We start from the raw sequence: 19,492 nt of genomic DNA, 5'->3' as shown, positions 1-19,492 counted from the left end.
GTCTTGGGAATCACCTAATTGGAATGAATATGAGCAAGCACTCGAAGAAGAAAAGACAGTTACTCACCTTTGTAACTGTTGTTCTTCGAGATGTGTTGCTCATATCCATTCCACACCCTCCCTCCTTCCCCACTGTCGGAGTAGCCGGCAAGAAGGAACTGAGGAGTGGATGGGCCGGCAGGGGTATATATCAGGTGCCATACCGGCGCCACTCCAGGGGGCGACCTGCCGACCCACCGAGTGTTGCTAGGGTAAAAAGTCTCCGACAAACGTGCATGCGGCGCGCACGCACGTAATTGGAATGGATATGAGCAACACATCTCGAAGAACAACAGTTATAAAGGTGAATAACCGTCTTTTATACATACATCTGGGAAATTAATTTAAGATAGTGGGCATATGAAATTCTCTTCCATCGTTTTTAGCATGGACTGTACCAAAAATAATTGTACTTCTATGTAGCATTAGAAAGTTGGACAATAATCACGGATTAGGCATTTTGTTATGTGATGAATTTCAAATTGTACAGTGCACATATTGCATATTTTGGTAGTAGTTCCTGGATAACACTTCACAGTTTTATGACTGAATACCATTTAATGGCAAGTTATTGGAACTGACTCAGTCAATTACTTGCCATATAATCCAGAAAGCATACTTTAGTAACTGCTTAGGTTTTACTAAGTAAATACAGTATCATTTAAATACTTACCCTGCTAGTAAATGATACTATATATTTGTAAACTGCTCCTGAATAGAATAAACTTTCTTGTGTTTGTAACTTATATAGTTCAGTCTTTTGCTTTTTAGGATGAAAAACTTACTGTGGTGATTTTGTTTGTTTGTTTGTACTTCACTAATTATGTGAAAAGCCAATGTAAATTTGTCACTTTCCTTATTTGCACTCAAGATACTTCTTTAAACCAGAGTAATTCTTAAACAGGTAGTTAAGTGGACTAAATATTTAGCACAGGAATTTATTCTAAACTTTTATTATATCATTAATTTCTTTCTCTTGTAAATTCTTTTATGCTAGGTATACTGGAAACGAATAGTCCTGCAGATAGCGTTTCAGATGAAAAAGCAGCTACCATATTACATGCAAAAGCTGAACCCAGACCTGCAATAAAACACCAAGGTGAGAAAAATAAAATCTTGTTCAGTACCTCAGAATTCCTTATTTGAATTTATGCTGGTGAGAAAAATAAAATCTTGTTCAGTACCTCAGAATTCCTTATTTGAATTTATGCTCCTGAATACATCTGAGAAGTTAAGCTGTGGTTTTTTTGTGTGCTTAATTCAGATGCTCCCCTATAATTTAATCTCACTGTATAACTACTAGTGAACTTCATAGTTCAGAAATCACACCTTTCCTAGTAAGGTCTGTACTCCCTACTGAAGCACAATGCCTTTCAAGTCCAGACTTGAAGATAGTAGGTGATATGCTAATGAGTGGTGGAGATGAGCCACTCCACAAGTGTTATAAAGTTGTATTCATGAATAATGCGTTAATAGATTTGAGACCCCTGTTAAATATCCTGAAGCTTTATTTTGTGGTCTGTTTTTTATGTGTGTCCTTCCTTTGGTGACCAACCAACTATTGTTTGTCTCCCCACAAATTGTGCTTTGTTGCTGGCATGCTGTGAAGGGGATACAAGCAATGTTGAAAGGGAGAGGGAAGCTTGGTAACAGACTACATTGTTGTTGCACTTGCAGTCTAATGCAGACAGAACTGTCAAAAGAAGCAATCGGCATGCTCCCTACTTTCTGAGGAGACGCAGGGCAGCTGCACCCCCATCTTGATGACAGTTCCCATTCAGGAATTGAGTAATTGCAGGATGTCCTCATTTGTTCATGTTGTTGGGTTTCCCCCACATATCTGTAGACTGTTGCAGAAAAACAATTCTGGAGAAAAAACAGGTCCAGCTTTCAACCTGCATTTGTTGACCCTTTCAAAGAACTCTAATAGAGTAGTAAGACACGATTTCCCATTACAGAAACCATATTGATTTTTGCCCAACAATTTATGTTCTTCTATGTGTCTGATTTTATTCTATATTATTGCTTCAACTAATTAGCCCGGTACTGAGGTTAGACTTACTGGTCTGTTATTGCTGGGATCACCTCTAGAGCCCTTTTTAAATATTGGTTTTACATTACCTATCTTCCAGTCATTGGGTACTGAAGCTGATTTAAAGGACAAGTTACAAACCATAGTTAATAGTTCCGGAACTTCACATTTGAGTTCTTTCAGAACTCTTGGGTGAATGCCATCTGGTCCTGGCGACTTGTTACTGTTAAATTTATCAGTTAATTCCAAAACCTCCTCTAGTGACACCTCAATCTGTGACAATTCCTGAGATTTGTCACTTATAAAAGCCGGCTCAGGTTTGGGAATCTCTCTAACATCCTCAGCCATGAAGACTGAAGGAAAGAATTCATTTAGTTTCTCCACAATGACTTTGTCTTTAAGTGCTCTTTTTGTATCTCAATCGTCCAGGGGCCCCACTGGTTGTTTAGCAGGTTTCCTGCTTCTGATGTACTTAAAAAACGTTTTATTACATTTTGAGTTTTTGGCTGGCTGTTCTTCAAACTGGTTTTGGCTTTTCTTATTACATTTTTACACTTAATTTGGCAGTGTTTATGCTCCTTTCTATTTACCTCACTAGGATTTGACTTCCACTTTTTAAAAGATGCCTTTTTATCTCTCACTGCTTCTTTTACATGGTTGTTAAACCACAATGGCTCTTTTTTAGTTCTTTTACTGTGTTTTTTTAATTTGGGGTGTACATTTAAGTTGGGCCTTTATTATGATGTCCTTGAAAAGTGTCCATTCAGCTTGCAGGGATTTCACTCTAGGACCTTCTACGCAGCATACCCGAATCCCTGGGCATCGAGGCAGAGTTCGTCCAAGAGAACATGCATAAACCAATGGACATTTTACAGCCTGTCATCCCTGGGAGTGTGGCCCTACTGATCAATGTTGCATTCCTTGAGCTATCAAGAGCCCTATGGAGTACATCAGCCTCAGTACTGCCAGTGGTGAAATGCATGGAAAAGCGATACTTTGTTCTCATGTAGTGTTTTGAGGAGTTCTATTCCCACTTGGCCCCAGACTCCCTGGTAGTAACAGTGGTAATTAACAAGGCCCAGCAGGGTAGTTTCAAATCTACCCCCAAGGATAGAGATTCCAAGTGATTGGATCTTCTGGGTAGGAAGATCCATACCTCATCGTCCCCAGAGATGTCAACAAATTTTACTGGCCATGTAGGATTTCCTTAATTGATCAGCCACGGCTAAATTTGAGTAGCAGTTGCCTGAGGCCACAAGTGGGGAGTTCTGGGCATTTGCTGCAGAGGGCTGTTTGGCTGCCACAACATCCCTGCAATCCGCCATTGATGTTGCAGTTACTGGGGTCAGGGCCATGGCCTTAATGATAACCATGAGGAGGGCTTCCTGGTTGCAAAACTCTGGGATTGCTGTAGATATCCAGCAAACCATAAAGGACTAGCCCTTTGACTGCTCAGTCTTGTTTTTGGACTGGACAGATGACACTTTGCACTCCTTCAAGGATTTGTGGTCCTTGGGAGTGTTCATGCTGTCTGTACAAAGATGCCCTAATGGGTGGTGCAGCAGCAGCAATATCGCCCATTGCATTCCTTTGCGCAGCCTTTCCCTCGGAACAATGGGACTGGCCTAGAAAGAGGGATAGATCCCATCAGAGAAAGCAGTTGGGCTTGGGCTTCAGACAGTCCTTAAGCCCTCCCTCGGTGCAGGCTAAGTGCACTGGTCCAGTCGTTCCTCCATCCCCCTGTCCCTTTGGGGACAGGTTGGTCTGCTTTTACAATGCTTGGGACTCTATTACCTCCAAAAGTTATCAGATCAGACTTTGCACACCAATTTCTCTCCACACCGTATTCCTACCCCCATTCACCGTCCCTATTCAGGAACACTTTTTGCGAGAAACTGCTCATCAAGCCAGTCAGCTCTCTGTTGAAGTTGGGAGTGGTGGAGGAAGTTCTACCAAAACAGTAGGGCCACAGTTTTTACTCCCAGTATTTCCTGATACCGGAGTCCAAGGGTGGGATGAAACCTAATCTTGACTTTTGCAGCCTGAGCAAATTTATCAAATACCTGAGATTCCACATGATGGCTCTATCGGCCATCCTCCCTGCACTAGTCTCAGAATGAGTAGTTTGCAGCTCTGGACTTTAAGAGTGGGGACTTTCATTTGAGCATTCTGCTGAGCCACAGGAAGTTTCTGTGTTTCGTAGTAGTAGAATGCCACTTTCAATATACAATTCTCCCTAAGTCTTCACCAAATGTATGACGATGGTCATGGAATATATCAGGAGGAAAGGAATCCACATTTTCCTGTATCTCAACAACTGGCTCTAGGATGACTCCAGAGAGGATGTTTTTGCCCATGTCGACATCATGTTACATTGGCTTGACTGTCTGGGACTCATTTTAAACACCACAAAGTCAATCTTGGCTCCCACTCAAAAAGTTGAGTTTATTGTAGCTCTGTTAGACTCCACGAGGTTGAGAGCATTCCTGTCGACCAACCTCTTCCAGGCAATTCAACATCTCTGCCTCAGTCTGCAGTCCCAGCCATCCACAACAGTTTGTGTGTGCCTGAGCTTGTTGGGCCACACATGTGCCTGCACACAGGTGGTCCAGTTCACCAGGTTGCACCTTCTTCCCCTTTCAGATATGGTTCAGGACAGTTTACTGCCCTGCCTTGCATCCTCTGGACAGATTGGTTCACCTCCCTCCATCAGTCCTATATTCCCTTCACTGGTGGGATCCCCGCGCAATGTGTGCTAGGACTCCCCTTTGCTAGGCCCTTTGACCAAGTGAGTGTTATGGACACTTCTCTTGTGGGTTGGGGTGTGCATCAGGACTCACTGAGGGTGTAGGGCCTGTGGTCGGAACAGGAAGCCTTCTTCCATATCAATGTGATGGAACTTCGGGCTTTCCACAATGCCTGTTGTGCCTTCCAGAACTGCATCAGACATTTGGTGGTTCACATACTCACAGACCATACCACTATGATGTACTATGTGAATAAGCAAGGCGGGGAGCATTCCAGTTTACTCTCTCTGGAGGCGATCAATCTGTGGCAGTTTTGTATCAAGGAAGACATCACTAGAGCAGCAGTCCAGTTGTCGGGGGTGAAAAATTGTCTTGAGGACCATCTCAGTAGGTTTTTTTTTCCTGAGCCACAACTGGTCCCTGGAAGAGAGTGTTCTCCAGTTCATCTTCGCAACATGTGACACTCCTGTGATTGTCCTGTTTGTAATGTGAGGAAACAGAAAGTGTCGCCTATTCTGCTCCCAGGGCAGGCTCCCTCTCTGATGCCTTCCACTGCAGCTGGCAGTTGGCTCTTTATACTTTCCTCCCCTATTCTGGTCATCCCACAGATCCTCCTCAAATTGAAGGTGGATCAGGCCAAGCTCAGACTCATTGCTCCAGCATGGCAGAGACAGCGCTGGTTCTCAGACCTCCTTGTTCTGCCACTTGAGCTTCCCATATCACTTCCTCTCTGTCCCGATCTGCTTGCTCAGGACCATGGCTGCACTTTCCATCGTGTGATCAGCTCCCTGCACCTTAGTCGTGGCTGCTACATGGCTGAATGAAAAGGAGAAGCAGTGCTCTGCGGCTGTCCAATCACAGGAAGTTCTCCACTAGGGCTGCCTACTTAGCCAATATCTAATAGGAAATCTTACTTGAGCTGTACTGAGAGAAATTTCTGCTGTTCTAAAGGGAGTTTAGGTTAAATGATTTCCATCCCTTTGCTGGCAATGGTTAGTATCTTACATTTTGCTAATTAGCGATAGGCAGGCTTAGCTGTCTGGTCACATGGTGTATTGAGTACCTTTTCGGTTTACTTTAGGAGTTATCATTCAGAGAGTATTAATCTATTGCACCCAGATAATCACAGTGGAATTCAAGGCAGCTGTCTGTCTGACTGCATTAGGCCTTCTTCAGATTCCCACACAGTGTCTTTGCAGGCATTCATATTTGCAGCAACAGTTTATAAGAAGTGAACATAGCTTTCCGTATAATATACCTAGTGCTTTAAAGGGTTTATAGGGTGTTTTGAGATGACTGCTTCTAAATATTCTAATCTCTGAGTTTTTCTCTAGACCTTTCATTTGTTAGACCTGGTCTATGCTACGAGTTTATCTCAAATTTAGCAGCGTTAAATTGAATTAACCCTGCACCCATCCACACAACAAAGCCCTTTACTTGATATAAAGGGCTCTTAAAATCAATTTCTGTACTCCTCCCCGACGAGAGGAGTAGTGCTGAAATTGACATTGCCATTTCTAATTAGGGTTAGTGTGGCTGCAATTCGACAATATTGGCCTCCGGGAGCTATCCCACAGTGCACCATTGTGACCGCTCTGGACAGCAATCTGAACTCGGATGCACTGGCCAGGTAAACAGGAAAAACCCTGCGAACTTTTGAATTTTATTGCCTGTTTGCCCAGCGTGGAGCGCTGATCAGCACAGGTGACCTTGCAGTCCCAGAATCAAAAAAGAGCTCCAGCATGGACCGTACGGGAGATTCTGAAGCTGATCTCTGTATGGGGAGATGAATCTGTTCTATCAGAACTCCATTCCAAAAGACGAAATGCCAAAACATTTGAAAAAATCTCCAAGGCCGTGATGGACAGAGGCCACAACAGGGACTCAATAAAGTGCTCCGTGAAACTTAAGGAGCTGAGACAAGTGTACTAGAAAGCCAAAGAATCAAGTGGACGCTCACGGAGGGAGGAGTGACTGACGACTGTAGTTATCCCACAGTTTCTGCACTCTCCAAAAACCATTTGAATTCTGGGCTGAGCTCCCAAACCCTGAAGGGTCAAAAACATTGTCACGTGTGGTTCATGGTATATGTCGTCAGCCTCCCTCCCCTGTGAAAGCAAAGGGGAAAAAAATCGTTTCTTACCTTTTTTCAATGTCACCGTATGTCCACTGGATGCTACTGGCAGACGTGGTGCTGCGGCGCTGCACAACAGCATCCCTTTGCCGTGCCTTGCGGACGGCAGACAGTACAGTAGGACTGGTATCCATCATCGTCGTCCTGTGGGTGCTCCTGGCTGGCCTCGGTGAAGTCAGTTGGGGGCACCTGGACAAAAATGGGAATGACTCCCCAGGTCATTCTCTTCTTTAAGTTTTGTCTAATGGAGATTCAGTCCTGCCTAGAATATCATGCCAGCTGGAGGCTTCTGCCTCAGGCTGCTCTCCCAGTCAGCAGCACCGCACGGTTGTGCCTACTCCCTTGCTACCAGGGCTCACAATTAGATACTTAGACCTGTACATTTTGCTGCAAATAAAAAAAAATTGAGCTGCCGTTTAGAACTGTGCCCCAACATACATATCCTGGGACATTTTGTATTTTACCAGTGTTAACCAAAGGCCCACACACAAATGGAGATTCAGTCCTGCCTGTGCTTCTATCCTAGTGCTTGTCACAGATTCCCATTATCAGCTATAGGCTGAGTAAGTGAAGAATGGTGGTTCACTCTACTTTGCTGTAAGTCAATCACCCTCCCCCCTTTGATCTCTGCTTGCAGAGGCAATAAAGTCAGTATTCCTGCATTCTTTATTACTTCATCACACAAATGGGGGGACACTGCCACGGTAGCCCAGGAGGGGTGGGGGAGGAGGGAAGCAACAGGTGGGGTTGTTGCAGGGGCACCCTCTAAAATGGCATGCAGCTCATCATTTCTGCGGGATGTCTGGGGCTCTGACTCAGAGCGGCCGTTTGCCTCTCTGGTTCTTTAGTAGGCTTGCCTAATATTCTGGGCAGAGCTGACTCTCCATTAGACAAAACTTAAAGAAGAGAATGACCTGGGGATTCCCGACTGACTTCACCGAGGCTGGCCAGGAGCACCAATGACAGCAGCAGACGGTACAGTGTGGCTGGTAACTGTCTTTGCTAACTGGCAAAGGCAAGGAGATGCTGCTGTGTAGCACTGCAGTACCGCATCTGTCAGCAGCATCCAGTAGACATACAGCGTAAGTGAAAAAAGGCTAAACGGGCTCCATGGTTGCCATGCTATAGCGTCTGCCAGGGCAATCCAGGGAAAAGGGCGCAAAATGGTTGTCTGCTGTTGCTTTCACAGAGGGAGGATTGACTGACAACATCTACCCATAACCACCTGCAACACATTTTTGCCCCATCAGGCATTGGGATCTCAACCCAGAATTCCAATGGGCCGGGGAGACTGCGGGAACTATGGGGTAGCTATGGGATAGCTACCCGCAGTGCAACGCTCCGGAGATTGACGCTAGCCTGGGTACATGGACTCACACCGCCGAAGTAATGTGCTTAGTATTGCCGCGCGCACTTGACTTTATACATCTGTTTCCAAAAATTGATTTCTGTAAAATCGGAATAATCCCGTCGCATAGACATACCCTCAGTGTAATTGTAGATTATGCTAAATTCACATTGAAGTGAGACCGCGCCCTATGGTCTGGTCAGCTGAAAGCTTCAGGAGTTTCTTTCATTAAAATTGTGTCAGCCCATGATTAAGACACTAATTAGTTTTCTGCATAATAACTACGGCGTCACAGAACAGATTGTGATTCTATACCTGGAGTACTTCACTAAATTATTTGCTCTTCATGGTAATGATTCAATCCCTTTTGGATAGTATTTTTCTGTAGTTCTGTTGTAGTACTAGATGTCTAACTTGATCATTATTTTCTTTAACAAGATATTGAATCTCCTATCTGAAGACTGATAAATGTGTTTTATTTTTTTCAGGAGAATCTGCCTGTGATGCAGGTATAGTAAGGATTACATTGAAATATAAATAGCACTCACAAAATACCTATCCACAGTTAAAATTAAATTTGTTGTAGTAGTATTAAATGTTTTTTATAGGTTTAATAGTGTATTTTTCACACTTACACCAATATACATTAAAGAACATTTAATTTATAAACAAAAATGACATGTAAATGACTTCTGTTTTCACTTTTTAATACATTTTCATTCAAGTAGTTATAATAATAAAAAGCTACCTTAGGCGTTGGTCTGTATTTAGGGTTAAGTGGTGTTTCTGTATGTGGTTTTTTTGTTTCGTTGTTTGTTTTTGTTTTAATTATAACTGCTTTATATGTTTTATTTTGAGACTAAGCAGACACTGCATGGAACTTGCCTTGCAAAATACTGTAGGTAGTTATTTCACCATCTACTTCAATGACATTTCCATCTTCCACTTTCCTAATGTCAGTACAAGTTTAGAAAGACGTTGGTCTCTTCCCGCGCCCCACTCATGCCCCCCACTATGTGTTTATGGCTTTAATTTGTGTTAAAGGTGGTCTGCAAAATTTACTTTCCCAAATAGCATGGTATGGATAATTCTGCTAGTAACTGATTATAAATATGCCTTTTAGAAAAATGAAATATACCAACTTTTTAAACACATTGGTATTTTGCTGTGATGTTGCAGCTACCGTTTTCCCCGTTGCACTTAGGAACCCAGAAGAGTTCACTAAAGTGAAGTTTTATATGTAGAATGGTTTTCATCTCAAGGTTAAATAATATTTTAAAGACTCTGTAATTGCTCCATATAATAGCCATGCCATTTTCCTGGCTACCTTTAGGCCAACTCTATATTCCAGCAGAGTTTATTGGTAGTGTTATATCAAAGAGGGATGCATTTTGAGATATCTTATTTCCCTCTGTTGCTAACTTGAGTATAGCTGATTTTGTTTTAAAGGCCAAATTCAGTTAGCAGCCTGCACTTCTCACTTAATTTTAAAGTTTTGCAGGGAACCTTTTAATGGAAGTTGGGTATGGATGGAGGCCAGGAAAGACCTTGCACACACACTTCCCCCAAAGTTAGAAGAAAACCATGATGCCAAGTGATGGCTTTACCATGTGAATAGTACAACTGTGCCATTAATAAACCAAACAGAATACATTAAAAAAAAAAAAAAAGGTCTGACCTTCACACTAATCGTAACAAAGCACTCTGAGTTAAGGCTGCCAAATAGTCCTTAATTTAGTCTCATTTAGTCTAAATCTTCTCTAAAGCTCCATCCCTGTAGTCTCTAAGTGACTTAGTATTGTGCGGTTTCAGAGTAGCAGCTGTGTTAGTCTGTATCCGCAAAAAGAACAGGAGTCCTTGTGGCACCTTAGAGACTAACAAATTTATTTCAGTATAAGCTTTTGTGGGTTACAACTGTTAGTCTCTAAGGTGCCACAGGTACTCCTGTTCTTTCAGTATTGTGCATATGTGCAGTCTCTCAATCAGTGTATCTTAATGGATACTGTCATGTGCTTTAACTAAGAAATTACTTCTACTTTTATAAGCACTCTGTGGTGGTCTTCACCAAAGTATGAGTGGCTTACATCAGTCGTGTGGGATAGAGAAATGTTATGCCTGTTTTATATATGAAGAAACTGAGAAACAGGAAGGCTTACAAAGGGGAGGGATAGCTCAGTGGTTTGAGCATTGGCCTGCTAAACCCAGGGCTGTGAGTTCAATCCTTGAGGGGCCCACTTAGGGATCTGAGGCAAAAATCAGTACTTGGTCCTGCTAATGAAGGCAGGGGGCTGGACTTGATGACCTTTCGAGGTCCCTTCCAGTTCTAGGAGATAGGTATATCTCCAATTATTTAGATTTCCAAGGGTCACACAAAGCCCGTCACAGAGTCAGCAATAAGAACCAGGTTTTCTGATTCTCAGTTCAGTGAGTTAATATCTAGGCTATCTGTCCTCCCTTGCTTAAGGGCAGTATGGCTTGTTAACTCCTAATTGCCTTACTCATTAGTTTGTACCATCAACTTTAATGTTAAAGTAGCATTTTTGTACATTAAATGTGTTCATGCCTATTCTTTTACTCTAACGAAGTAAATTATGTACAGAGTCAGTAGACGATTTATTCAAAATGACTGGGTGCTGTATTAAGTTAAAATTAACTTTAAAAAATCCTTACTATCTCATTCGTCAATTAAAAAAGAAAGGATATCTTACTGGTAATTAATTGTTCAGGGCTCAGGGAAAAATAAACAAGTTAGGAAAACTGAACAAATGAGATCTCAGTAGCCCCATTGACTGCAGTGGTGGTACATGTGCTCAAAGTTAGGCATATGCATAAATACCTTGATGACTCAGAGCCTGACTTACTGGGGTGGGGCTGTTTTTCAGAGATGACAACTAAAATTTTATGGGGGCAGAATGCTAACTTCTTACAGAGGGTTAGTCTTCTCTTAAAGCACTATCAGAACAAATCAGTACTAAATAGGAAAAGTCATTAAATATCTGTACAAATTTTTAAGATTGTCAGGGTATTGAATGCTTTCTGCCTCTAATATTTTTTTTTCTAATTTTTAAGTTTACTTATAAAAAGTATCCACAGAAATACTGTTGCAAAGCCTGAGGAGCTGGTTATATCCTGCTAACCTGCACAGTTAGCAAATATTCAAAACAGAATTGTCACTTATTGGTCAGAGAGAAAAGAAAAAGAATTAGATACATTCTTGGAGGATAGGTCCATCAATGGTTATTAGCCAGGATGGGCAGGGATGGTGTCCCTAGCCTCTGTTTGCCAGAAGCTGGGAATGGGCAACAGAAGATCACTTGAGGATTACCTGTTCTGTTCATTCCCTCTGGGGCATTGGCCACTGTTGGAAGACAAGATCCTGGGCTAGATGGACCATTGGTCTGACCCAGTGTGGCCACTCTTATGTTCTTATGTCTGTTTAAACTCAGCGTGAAAAGAGAGATTCAGAAGACAATCTTCATAGGTTTAGCATGAGGAAATGTTGAAATTCCCTTTGACCAGACTAGTTTTTTATTCCATTCAGGGGAGTGTATGTGTGGGAGGGGCAATTAGTTGTATTTTATTAGAATAATCTTTATAATAAGTGGTGTCAGCTGTACTGAGATCATAATAATATGAATATAACTAAACAAGAATTGGAAACACTGTTAGAGGGGAAACAGCAAATGTAAATATTTAAAGGAATGAAATAAAAGCTTATAATTGTAATAGATTTTAAAAGTCCTAATGTATGGAACATGATCTTTTTTATGAACTTCATGTCCTCTCTCACATATACCTTGTATAGTGAACAAATATAAAGATAAGAGGAAAAAGTTGCCATGTTACTTTTGAAGAACTGGGAGAGTGAAATCCTTGTTGTTCTTCATGTGGTTGCAACTGTGTGAGCATACCCAGCACATCAAAGCTGGAGAATTTTGCCTAGCAGCACCTGTAGGGATAGAGCTTGCACCCTTTTCCCTTATAGCCTTTCCGTGGCTGTATAAGGGCAGCACTGCTCTCAGCCCCCTCATTCCTTCTCATTGCCTACAGCAAGAGTCCAAGTATTTGGTGAGATTTTTTTTTTTTAACCTCACACTTGCCTTCACAGTTTTTTCTCTGTTTCTTTGGAATATAGTTGATTGTAATAGTTAGTAGTGGTAGTAGTAATTAATTATGTAGTTTCTTCCAGTGGAATGCGCCCTCACCAGGGTTTAAAGTTTGTCCTTGGTGTAGGGTAGCTATCCTCAGTAACGTTCCCCACACTTGATATTTATGATGTCTGCGGGAAGGGCACATTAGAGAAAGGTGCTCCATCTGTAAGCTTTTTAAAAAAGAGGACACCGGTGGCTTGAGACTTAAGATTAAAGCCGCATCTTCTCAAGCAGGCCCTGATCTCTGCCTCAGCCTGGGGGACCACTGTGGAGCATCAGGCCCCTCAGAGGCACTGAGGGGCTTGAACTAGTACAGGCTAGATCTTCTCAGCTGAGCTCAGATTCCTTGTCAGAAGGAAGAGGGATCTCTCTTCTTCATCAGGTTCTCCATGCAGATGTATATTGCCAACCAGCATGTGCTATTATATAAAAATGACTTTGTGAACTGGGACCCCATGTCCAAATTTGTGGATAAGTTACCAGAATTCTTCAGGGAGGCGTTCAAGGCTTTTGTTGCAGAAGGCTGTTTAGTGACCAGCACATCATTACAGTCAGCTCTGGATATAGTGGATGCTTTATCCATGCTAATGGCTTCAGTCTTTACAATGAGGAGGATCTTATATGGTTGCAAAACCCTGTCATGGCTCGTGAGATCCAGCAGAGCATAGAAGACTTGCTGTTTTTGGTCATTCATCATTACTGAGAGAAATGAAGAGACATTACATTCCTTTAAAGACTTCCAAAAGCCCCTGTGCTCCTTGAGGATTTATGTTCAGGCTCCAAGGAGACATGGCTTTGGTAGCCATCAACGGCAGTAATAATCATCCTCAGTGATATTTCCATCAGTCCACCTACTCTGAGGTAGCAATATTTCTCCAGAAAGGGGCACAAATTGCAGCGAAGACTTTCTGGGTCTAATTCTAGCCAAATGGCCCATCCTCTCATCTGTTGGACTTGACATCGTATTTGACTTGAATCTCAAAAGTAGCACTCCAGCTTGGAACGTAACTTTCCCGTCCCTTCTGCTCCAGGACAGGTTATCCCACTTCTGTAGTACTTGGGAGGTTATAATTACAGACAGGTAGGTCCTTAGCACTATGTGATCAGATTATGCTGTTCAGTTCATATCCAGTTTCCCTCCTATCCCCATACCCACATCACTGGATGGACCACTATGATGAGTCACTGTTTATGCAACAGGTGGAAACCCTGTGTGCTATGGGGGCCATAGAGGAGCTTCCTCCTCATCTTCATGGAAAAGAATTCTACTCCCAGTACTTCCTGATCCCCAAATCCAAGGGAGGATAGAGACCTATCCTTGATCTGTGGTTACCCTGACTACTATTCTTCTTGCACTGAATCATGATGTCTGGTTTGCTGATGTCGATCTCCAATATGCCACACAAAGTTTCTGAGATTTCTTGTTGCTGGCCAACATTAATGGTACACAGTTCTCCCCTTTGGCCTATCTTCAGCCCCATAGGTCTTTATCAAATTGAGTGACGGTGATGTGGTGACGGCCTTTCTCAGAAGGAGAGGGATTCATGTCTTTCTGTGCTTGGACAATTGGTTGGTGAAAGGCACATCCAGGGAGCAGGTCCTCATTCATTCCTGTTCACTTTGGACCTTTTCGGTTAGCTGGGTCTGATCCTGAACAAAGGAAAATCAACTCTAATTCCAACTCAAAAAATTGAGTTCATTGGGGCCCTATTAGACTTTACAAAGTTCTCATAGACTCATAGACTTTAGGGTCAGAAGGGACCAATACGATCGTCTAGTCTGACCTCCTGCACAAAGCAGGCCACAGAACCCTACCCATCCACTTCTGTAACAAACCTGTAACCTATGTCCGAGTTATTGAAGTCTTCAAATTGTGATTTGAAGACCTCAAGCTGCAGAGAATTCACCAGCAAGTGACCCATGCCCCACACTGCAGAGGAAGGTGAAAAACCTCCAGGGCTTCTGCCAATCTGCCCCGGAGGCAAATTCCTTCCCGACCCCAAATATGATGATCAGCTAAACCCCTGAGCATGTGGGCAAGACTCACCAGCCAGCACTCAAGAAAGAATTCTCTGCAGTAACTCAGATCCCATCCCATCCAACATCCTATCACAGACCACTGGGCATACTTACCTGCTGATAATCAAAGATCAATTGCCAAAATTAAGCTATCCCATCATACCATCCCTTCCATAAACTTATCAAGCTTAGTCTTAAGACCAGATATGTCTTTTGCCCCCACTACTCCCCTTGGAAGGCTGTTGCAGAACTTCACTCCTCTAATGGTTAGAAACCTTCATCTAATTTCAAGTCTAAACTTCCTAGTGTCCAGTTTATACCCATTTGTTCTTGTGTATACATTGGTACTAAGCTTAAATAATTCCTCTCCCTCCCTAATATTAATCCCTCTGATATATTTATAAAGAGAAAACATATCCCCCCTCAGTCTTCTTTTGGCTAGGCTAAACAAGCCAAGCTCTTTGAGTCTCCTTTCATAAGACAGGTTTTCCATTCCTCGGATCATCCTAGTAGCCCCTCTCTGAACCTGTTCCAGTTTGAATTCATCCTTCTTAAACATGGGAGACCAGAACTGCACACAGTATTCTAGATGAGGTCTCACCAGTGCCTTATATAACGGTGAGATATAACTGGTCTTTCTCCAGTAAGAACAATTCCAGGCAATTTGGAGCCTTTGTCTGGCTCTCCAATTTCATCCTTCAACCGTGGTCTGCGTATGCCTGAGATTACTGGGCCATATGGCCTCATGCATTTACAGGGCACAGCAGGAGTGGCTCTTTGCCCTCTTCAGTTGTAGCTGAGGTTGGTCCGTCACCCAAATTGCCAGTCACTGGACACCTTTATCTGAGTTTCCCCAGAGCTACCGGACTCACTACAATCATGGATAAAGCACAGCAGTGTGTTTCAAAGGTGCCCTTTTGCCTTTCTTCCGCCAGCCAGAACATTAATCACGAATGCTTCCACAATAGCTTGGTGAGTGCATTTGGGATCATTAAAGATTCAGTGTTTGTGGGCAGAGCAGGAGACCTCTTGTCATATCAATGTACTGGAGCTTCAAGCAGTATACAATGTCTGTTGGGCCTTTCAGAATCAGATCCCGTGAGCCACTGTTCATACTCACTGCCGATACCACTGCAGTGCATTATGTGACCAAGCAAGAGGGCAGCTGCTCCACCCAGCACTTCAGGAGGCAATAAAATTCTGTCACTTCTGCCTCAAGGTAATAATCATACCCATGGCAGCTCACTTCCCAGGCTCTCAAAACGAGCTGGCTGATCACCTGAGCAGGAGAAAGGGGTATCCCTTTTATCAACATATTTGTGACAAAGGACAACAGGAAATGTTGTCAGTTCTGTTCCCAGGTGGTGCTCAGCCTGGGATCTGTAACCAATTATTTTCATCTGAATTGGGCAGAGGACCTGATGTATAACTTCACCCTCCCCATCACTTTGATCCATCAGTTTATTCGTAAGCTCAAACTGGACTATGCCAAGATAATGCTGATTGCACTGACCTGACTGAGGCAGTGTTGGTTTTCCGATCTTCTCACCCTACCAGCTTGGCCTCCTAAGTCTCTCCCTACCACCTGACTCAGCATCGCAGCCGGTTCATCCTACATTGGACAGTCTGCACCTTACTCTGTGGATGTTGCATGGCTAGATGAGGAGAAGAGGAAGTGCTTGGTATCTACAAGGTCCACCTACTTGGCTAAGTGGAGATGTCTTTCAGTTTGGGCAACGTCAAAGCAAATTCAGCTCATGTCAGCTCAGATTCATGATATTTGGTACTACGTGCTGCATTTAAAATCTTGTGAACTAGCTCTTAGCTGCCTGAAGGTCCACTTGGCTGCGATCTTAGCTTTCCATCTTCCTGTCTAAGGAAAGATGGTATTCTCAAGTGCTATGATAGTGAGATTTCTGAAGAGTATTGTCTGCCTTTTTCCACTAGAGAGGAAAATGGTGCCAGTGTGGATCTTAATACAGTGATGGCAGTGCTTATGAGTCGGCCTTTTTGAGCTGATAGCGCCATATTTTTGGTCTCTCCTTGCCTAGAAGACAGCCTCCCTAATGGCTATACCATCTGCAAGATGAGTCAGCGAATTGCAAGCCTTATCGCAGACACTTCATATATGCAGTTCTTCAAAGACAAGGTATCATTGAGACCACTCCTGGAATTTTTGTCCAAGGTGCTGACTCACTTTCACTGTAATCAGGTTATTTATTTAGCTATATTTTCTCCCAAGCCACAATCAGTTCCCTGGACAAAGAGTCTGTATTACTCATTTTTCCCAATGCCTCTAACTCTAGAAGTGATGAACAAGATCAAGCAGGACAAGGATATCTTGATAGTCTCTTTACATGGCCAATACAAGCATGGCATCATTACCTTTTTTGATTGTCTCCTTGTCTGGTGATCAACCTTTCATGCTTCCCTTGTCTCTCTTAAGATGCAAACTGACTGCTTCATCCCACCCTAAGGAGTCTCTGCCTCAAGGCATAGGTCCTTGATGGTTCGTGGTCATATAGTCCACTTGTTAGGTAGAAGTCCATAAGGACAACCTTTTTAATAATCATTCATGGAATATCAGGGTTGGAAGGGACCTCAGGAGGTCATCTAGTCCAACCCCCTGCTCAAAGCAGAACCAATCTCCAGACAGATTTTTACCCCAGTTCCCTAAATGGCTCCCTCAAGGATTGAACTCACAACCCTGGGTTTAGCAGGCCAGTGCTCAAACCACTGAGTGATCCCTCCCCTCCCATTACATTGGCTTGAAAAATTGGGGAAATCAGAAGGCCTTTTTGGTGGATCCTTCCTTTTCAGTACACCGCTACCACTTCTATAATACGACCTGATGTAACATGAGTTCAGATATAACATGGCAAAGCAGTGTTCCGGCAGATCAAAGCAAGTTCGATATAATGCAGTTTCACTTAAAATGCGGTAAGATTTTTTTGGCTCCGGAATACAGCATTATATCAGGGTAGAGGTGTATTTTTCAAGGATAAAATTTCCCTACATCCACATCCCAGATTCCTTCCTAAGGTATCGTCTGTGTTTCTGAACCAGACCATACGTTTACTGTTCCCTCTGTGTCAGAAGAGCATTGGCTTTCTATCTCGATCGGAGCAAACCATTTTGGAAGTCGCTGAGACAAATAGTCTGCATTGTAGACCAATCTAAGTGTTCCTCTATTTCTACCCAGAGATTTCAAGGTAGATTTCAGGACGTATTATCACTTGCTATGAAATTGCCAATGCCCAACCTCTTGCTAGGATTCTGGCCCATTCTATTAGGTTGCAGTCAACATCCTGTCCTTATTTAAGGACATTCCAGTACCTGAAATCTGCAGGGCCAGTATACGGTCCATACATACCTTCTCCAAATGCTATGCCTTGGTTCATGCCTCTATATCTGATGTAGTAGTAGGCAGTGCAGTTCTGTTTTCTGTACTAGACTATGTTCCAAAACTCCCTCCTCCTGTGGTACTGCTCAGAAGTCACCTGAAGTGAAGCACCCATAGGACACTGCTTGAAAAAGAGTGAAAGGTTACTTACTCTGTGCAGTAACTGTTATTCTTCAATATGCATGTCCTTGTGGGAGATCCACTGTTCGCCCTCCTTTCCCTTTGCTTCAGAGTTTTCTTTGTGGGATTTTGCAGTAGAAAAGGAAGTGAGGGTGGTTCACTGGTGCAGTTTTATGTATCTTCAGCAAGGCATGGGGATCTGTGGGGCCGGTGCATGTGCCCAACTGACTGCTAATGAAAATCTCTGCTCAAAGGTGCATCTGCACCTGACGTGGAGCACACCATATTGGGACACAACTTGAAGAAATACAGTTACAGGATGAATCACCTTTCCTTCTTTTCATCCCTTCTGCGTCAGAGTTTCCAGCCTCAGTTTTGGTGCAAAGGAACTAAGGAGGGTCAGGGTGGTGCTGCCCTTATATAGCCATGGTGGAGCCTACAGGGGAAAGGGCACTAGCTCCGCCCTTACACGTATTACTAGACAAAGTCCTTTGGCTTTAGTGGCTGGGCATGCGCACACCTGAGTGGAATACATGTCTGCACCCACATCTCAAAGAACAACAATTATGCTACAGATAAGTAGCCATCTTTTTCCAAATGGAAAAGGTGACAGTATTGTGAATGAATGTGAAGAGTTGGAGTATACAATTATTTCTCAGTGTCCGTTTGAACTGTAAGTTCAGTATTTAAATAGTTTTAAATATTTCAGGCTTAAAAGGTTTTGGTTACAAATAAATTTAAGAAAAAACTGTTTCTGTTGTAGTGGATTTAGTTAACTGGCACACACTGAGCTGAGATAAAATGTAAAATAATTCAGTACAAAAGCTTAGATTTGCATTTCAAACTTGTAATTTATGACTAAGCTGTGATGATGTTTCCTTTTAATAGAAGGAGAAGCTGGAAACCGTGCCTCTGAGAAACCAATGGTATCTGAGAATGACGAAGTATCTAATGATCTTCCACCTCACGTCACCCAAAGGTCCGTTCTTATCTCTCTGTTCCTTTCTAACCTAACTGTAACAGGTCTGAAGAAGGTAATTAACTTGAGAGCAGATAAGAACACTTTAAAAAATAAATTGCAGCTAATGGTCATTTGATACATTAAGATGATGTATCAAATGATTCAACCCAGTACTCCTAGATATGGATGACTTCTTTGTCTTAATGAACAGTTATTTCCAGTTTGTAGTTTTTGTTGAATTCAATGTTATTTTAGTTCATGGCATGCTTTGATGTAAATGGTGCTATCTTAAATTACAGTGCACAGATTGAGAATGAAATAATGAGATGTACATTACATTAATGCATTTCCCAAGTTTGATACTACTGAGGTGGAGAACTCTCCTTTTCAATTGCCTTTTTTTTTTTTTGGTATCTTTTCAAGTACAAATTTACATTTCCTCTGTATGTCCAGGCAAGACAGCAAAGGTGGTTCTTTGAGTGATTGCACATGTGCGTTCCGCTCTTGGTGGGTGCACCCCCAGGTATAGTTGTCCGAA

The 19,492-nt window shown here is 42.7% G+C and overlaps 1 protein-coding gene across 2 annotated transcripts in view; it reads left to right on the top strand.

Moving 5' to 3' along the window:
* The window catches only part of TRAF3IP1 (TRAF3 interacting protein 1), a 143,134-nt gene that overhangs the window by 61,001 nt on the left and 62,641 nt on the right, over positions 1 to 19,492 (top strand). For both annotated transcript variants that reach the window (XM_030579938.1, XM_030579939.1), the window contains 3 exons: positions 1,037 to 1,138; positions 8,789 to 8,809; positions 18,882 to 18,972. In XM_030579938.1, coding sequence (XP_030435798.1) covers positions 1,037 to 1,138; positions 8,789 to 8,809; positions 18,882 to 18,972 — 214 coding nt within the window. The remainder of the gene's footprint in view (positions 1 to 1,036; positions 1,139 to 8,788; positions 8,810 to 18,881; positions 18,973 to 19,492) is intronic.

The sequence above is a fragment of the Gopherus evgoodei genome, chromosome 11 (genome assembly GCF_007399415.2).
Source record: "Gopherus evgoodei ecotype Sinaloan lineage chromosome 11, rGopEvg1_v1.p, whole genome shotgun sequence".
Taxonomy (NCBI): domain Eukaryota; kingdom Metazoa; phylum Chordata; order Testudines; family Testudinidae; genus Gopherus; species Gopherus evgoodei.
The sequence above is the reverse complement of the archived record's forward strand: the minus strand, read 5'-3'. Positions and strand labels throughout refer to the sequence as shown.